The sequence below is a fragment of the Buceros rhinoceros genome, unplaced genomic scaffold (assembly GCF_000710305.1).
Source record: "Buceros rhinoceros silvestris isolate BGI_N320 unplaced genomic scaffold, ASM71030v1 scaffold12969, whole genome shotgun sequence".
In the NCBI taxonomy this organism is placed as follows: domain Eukaryota; kingdom Metazoa; phylum Chordata; class Aves; order Bucerotiformes; family Bucerotidae; genus Buceros; species Buceros rhinoceros.
This window is the reverse complement of record NW_010429796.1, coordinates 1-5,564: the sequence shown is the minus strand read 5'-3', so window position 1 is coordinate 5,564 and position 5,564 is coordinate 1. Positions and strand designations below refer to the sequence as shown.

General features: G+C 46.3%; 1 protein-coding gene across 1 annotated transcript; it reads right to left on the bottom strand.

Annotated features, from left to right (window-relative positions):
• Nucleotides 1–1,829: 1,829 nt before the first annotated feature.
• LOC104499309 (acyl-coenzyme A thioesterase 1-like) lies at nucleotides 1,830–4,300 on the bottom strand (the record flags this gene model as incomplete). Its single annotated transcript, XM_010142797.1, has 2 exons — nucleotides 1,830–2,423; nucleotides 4,098–4,300. Coding segments are annotated over 2 exons (797 nt in total), but the record flags the coding sequence as incomplete, so codon positions are not given.
• Nucleotides 4,301–5,564: the final 1,264 nt, after the last annotated feature.

The window sequence follows — 5,564 nt, the reverse complement described above, 5'->3', positions numbered from 1 at the left end:
CGGTGGCCCGGCCAGGGAAGGTGCCTGCCGCAGCTGCCGTGCCCGCTCTGCGGCTCTGCTGCTCTCATCCGCACTTCCAAGCAGGCGGCTGTGGAGGCGTTAAGGGAATGTACCAGCATGGAGAAGCTGCCCGCCAACAGAGCCGCGGGCCTGCACGGGGTTACCCAGCCCTGCTGAGGAGATGCCCATGAGCAGCTCCAAGCACCACTACCGAAGGGTACTATTCTGTTGTTTCTTCGTGCTTACGGACTTTCCAAAACTGTACAAATACTTCACGTCTATTGCACGTGCCCAGAACGTCATGCCAGGCCGTGGGCTGTTGTCTGTAAATGGGAGATGTGCTATCTGAGGATGCAGGCACAGTACTGCTGCTTTTGGTAGCTGAAATATTAGATGTGTTAATGTGTGAAATATTAGAAGTGTTAGGCAGGTGCATTTTGGTGGTGTGGGAAAAGAGGAAGGAGCAATGGAGGAGAAGGTGTGGGAATTCTGCACAAAAGGACTAGACGCTTGACAACTTAAGAGCTTCTGACTATGGAAATGGTGCCTATAGAAGGAGATCATTAAAGCTGACACAGGACTAGAGAAGGGGAGCTGGCTTTGGAAGGTGAGGGAATTCTGCACAAAAGGCCGAGATGTCTGCAAGCAGGAGATTCCTGTGTTATCTCTAGGAGTGGACAATCCTTGAGCTGGCATAAACAACGGCTGTGGGAGGGAGTCCTATGAAGAAAAGACAGCCACGTTTTGGCTAAGCAAAAAAAGCAAGCACATGTTGGAAGGTCCTAGTGCCTGAGCAAAGACCTTTTCCTAATTAACTGCAAAATTAATATTAAAATTCATGTCTCTCAATACACTAATGAGCTAAAAGCAGTACATGCTAAAGATTTATGGCTATGTTACTCAACTCCACCCAAATCATGCTAAATGTTACCTTAGAGGTAGAGACAAACAGAGTTAGGGTATAAAAAGCCAGGAGGTGTAATACCTGGCTGGGGAAAAAGACTGAAGACTTAGCAGGGACAGTCAGAGGGCTGTACTCCTCTTCCTCCACCCAAGACAGGGACACCTTCTTGGTAAGACTTGCACTCTCACCATATGGTGAAAATACCTGGGATAGTTTTCTTTCTGCCAGCGTTACTGTTATATATTAGTTATTAGTGCTACTGCAGTAAGTGCGTTCAGCAACGGCAATTCCGAGTCTGTTATATCTGTCACTTCAGTAAACTTCTATTATTTTTATTGGCTTTGCAAAACTGGTTTAGTGAAAGTCCTTTCAGACTCTGGCAGGCAAATGCCAAACTCTTAAAACTCTCTTTTGCTTTTGTGAGACTGTTTCAGTGCAAGCCTTTCAGGCTCTGGCAAGCAAAAGTTAAACTCCTATCTTTAACACGACAGAAAGAAGTGCACAGGGATAATAGAAAGATTACTGGAGGCAGGAAGAGAGATCAGCTGCTTCCAGAAAAATGAGAGCACAAAGCTGGCTCTGGTAAGGGCAATGGCACACGTGTTTCCTCTGAGAAAGCCAAGGCAAATCTTCATCTTGGTTCTCATCTTCCTGAGTTACTTCAGACTTAAATTCACATTCAAATCAGACCAGCATCATTTTTCCACAGCTTGTAATCCCACACTACACACAACAGGAGGCCAAGACCTCTAACCTATGTTAGAGGAAGGTGTTAAAAGGAAGCAGCTCTCATGCTCTCACCCACTATCATCCTCCAAGAAACCCAGTTGCTTATTTGCTGATGTTTTTTGTTCTTATTCAGAGCCTTTTAGCAAAACAAACTTGAAAAACCAACATCTTCATCTGTAAAATAACCTAACTCGGATCAAAACTTAGATGGCTTGCTCATGAGCTGTTTGTGGAAGAAAGACTGGATCTGCTGCCAAGCGCCCATCTGTGCCTCGCAGTGTGCCTTGGGCTCCCCTCCCCATACCACAGGCTTGCCAAATAGTTGGTGCATTGAGGCTGCACACATCGGGAAATAGGGGGGTTCAATGTAGTGCCCTGCTCCAGGGTAACAAATTATCTTAGGCTTTTCCTTCCCATGAGCTTGCAAGCGTTTGCTCCCCTCAACTGCAAAGAATTCACTTTTCCAGTTGCAATCGTCCTTGCCAACAATGAACAGGAAGCGACACTCGGCCTTCTCCAAAGGGATAAAGCTTTGGCGGTCAGGCCCTTCGAGTGGGTTGTTCACTACGTCGACAATATTGGCCATCCCAGACTTGGTGACCTTGACGCGTTTTGCATTGAAACCGAGGGGTGGAATGGTGACATCCTTGTAGTGGAGCACTGCGGCCACATTTGCCACTGAGCTGTTGATAAGGGCGGTGGCTGTGATGCCCTTTAGGAAGGAGGCCATTGAGATGCACAGGTCACCCCCCTTCGAGAATCCAAGCAACCCAATCCCCGGACCTTTAACCTGGACGGAAGAGAAGAGATGCCACAAGCAATGAACCACAGCACACCATTTCTTTAAAATGCTGCCACATTCACAGCAGTGTCTGACCTCAGTCTGTACCGCAAGTAGAGGCACCTATGGTCCTTTGTGCAGGGCCCGGGCCTGAGGGACCCTGGGGCACTGTTCTGTGCTCGATTTGTGATCATAAGTGCGGCTGAGCCCTGCAGCATCACTCTAACAAAGCTACAAGGTTCAGTGCTGAAGCATATGCAGAGGGTACAGCTGTGCTTACAAAAATGATGCAGGTGTGCAGCCCCAGATTCACTTTGCTTATAAGGTAGTTCAGGGAAGGGGCAGGGGAGGCGTCTTCTACAAAAGCTTTCTTTCAGTGCAGTCATAGCAATGATAGTGTCATCAGTTATAATGACATATTTATTATATTCAGCCGATGAAGAAGCTAACATGGGGTAGCAGACTCCACATCAGCTGCTTTCCTGTTTCTTTAGAATGCTTTGTGTCTAACTCACAGGGAAAAGGAAGTGTTCTGAGGTAGCTTACTCATTAAAATGTACCTCGAAAAATAACCTACTAAAACCATTTTTCTAAGCGAATTGTACAGCCCTCTGGAGTCAATCCAGAACAGGTTACCTTCATTTTCTTTTACACAGGTAAATTAACTAGAATAGGAAAGCTAAATGATCTTACACAGTGCTGAAACCTCTAAGGATATTGGAATAAGGTTAGCTAATATCACAACCACTCCAATATCCAAAGACCTCAGGGGTAAAAAGGCTCGGAGACAGCATCAAAATTTAATACCTTTTGTACCTTATGACCAGTGCAATAGGCTTCAAGCCCAGTGACTTGGAAGCATGAAAAGGGGGAAATAAGAAAATACTGGCTGAAACTTTGCAACATGTTAAAAAAATTGTGAGGGTATCAGTAGAGGTGTTAATGGGAGACTATGGAACTTCTCTCAGGGGAACAAAAGGCGGTAGGGAAGCAATTTTGAATATTTTGGCCAGAGAGGTGGTCTGAGCAGTTAGGGTTAGGGTGACTGAAAAGCAACCAAGACTTTAACAACTACACATCTTTCTGAGGTTGAGATTTTGAGTTCTCCAGAGAAACCAAGTGTTGCCTTGTGCAGTTCTAGTTGTTGTCACACACAGCTGCTTGGAAGGAGATGTAGAATTGAGCAGAGTTCTCTTCCAAGAGGTGTCGACTTAAAAAGATTCCCAAGCTCAACTAGCTACTAAAACTCACACTCACCAACATTTGGAGTGGTTTATACACTACACAACTACAAATGTGACCTGGTGGACTTCCTTGAGATATGGATCACAGAATGTTATCATGTACTCCACAGCTGAAAAGGGCACTCAGTCCTGAAGGACATTCTACAGAGCATACACCTAAAAGCCCTGCTGGAAGCCTTCAGGCAACCAGTACCCTAGTTATGAACTGGGTTGAATGGAGCAGTATGTGACCTGTTTGTCACCTGGCCAGTTCAAAAGGAAGAAAGGGAATAATTTGCCAGAGAGCCATTGTAATGGGAGTTAAAGATGTAAAACAAATTAATTACAGCCGACTTGAACAGAGATGCTGTTTTAAGTATAGCAGCTCTGCCCCATCTGCTGTCTGACAAGACCTGACTAATGAGAGCTCCCTCTAGTGAGTGTCCACGAACCAACCAACCTGGGTGTGTTGTAACATATAGTTTACAGCTTCTTCAAAATATTCCAGGTGGAATTCCTTCATCTCTTTGGGGAGATCTTCATAGTTGTAGTAAGCTAGAGCCAGCACAGCAAAGCCATTGTTGGCCAGCAGGCATGCCCTGTATTCAGGGAGTCCTCCTCCAGTTCCATACAAGTCAATAATTCCTGGAAAGCGGCCATTTCCTGCAAAAGACCACATAACAGGATATATCAACCCACAATTTTTAATTTACATTCCAAATTCATAGGCCTGGGAATGTGTCTTTCAAAAAAAAAAAAAAAGAAAGAAAAAAGAAGCCAAAAACATATAGAGCAGCAGAATGGTACTAAGGATCCTAAATTATTGTGCCAGTTTCCAGTAAATGAGAACTTTGCTTCGAGATTAAACAAGAGAGCACAACACAGCAGGCCTGCTAACGTTTTTGATAACATCAGTGGCTGCAAGGGAAGGGAACTCTTGGCAGTCATAACTAGTGCTCTGTATCGTGTAAATTCACTGCAAAGCATCAAGCTCTGCTTCACAGTAGCCAGGAGGCTTCTTTCCAGTGCACTGCTCAGAAGACCGACCCCAAAAATTCTCATGTTCTGATGGTTCCAGCTTCCCCACTTCAGTGTAACTGTACTACAGTCATTTACTGTGGGATTAAGAGAGGAAAGTATTTGCAACCAGACTTGCTAACCTGGTGAGGGAAGCTTTACGTTAGATTCATCAGGGGTCAGGAACTGAAGTCCAGAGTGAGAGGGATTGCTGCAATCTGGTAACAAAGCATGGAAAGGAGGCGGCCAAGAGGAAGACTCTTTCCTGCTCAGAAAGCAGGTGAAGCCTCCTTCAGGCACCTGCAGACTCACATACAGAACCTGGGCAACAAACAAGAACTGGAAATTCACCTCAAGCCACAGGGCTACAATGCAGTCAGAGTCCAGGGCACTGTCTGGGGCAGCAGATACGACTGTGGCACTATCATGGAGGAGTTACCCGGAGAGGGAGAGGGGCAGGCTTAGGACTCCAGATTTTTTGAGAGCAACCTTCAATTTACTCAAAGAATTACGACCTGAATTGCCTGGAAAACAGTCAAGTAGAGGACAGGTAACTTGAAGACTGACTGATACCACCTGTCACAGCCTTTGGAAACAAAAAGGGTACTTTGATCACTGCCTTCATATCCAATACAAGTCAGTAAAACAAATGCACGTGTGTATTAGCCCATGCAGCTGTGCTACACGAGGAGTACGGCCAGATGATCAAAGTTAGTCCTGCTCATCAGGCTGCTCCTTGAAGAGTGTCCAGTGCTAGCTGGTGAGGTCCAGATACGCCCTGTCCTCTGCCTGCTACTGCGGCTCACGAGGGCTCTGGAGGGGGCCTGGCTCCGGGCCCGGGAGCACAGAGCTGCGGGAGAGCAGAGGCAGATGTCGCGGGCACGGCCGGTACTCACCGGGGGGCAGGAAG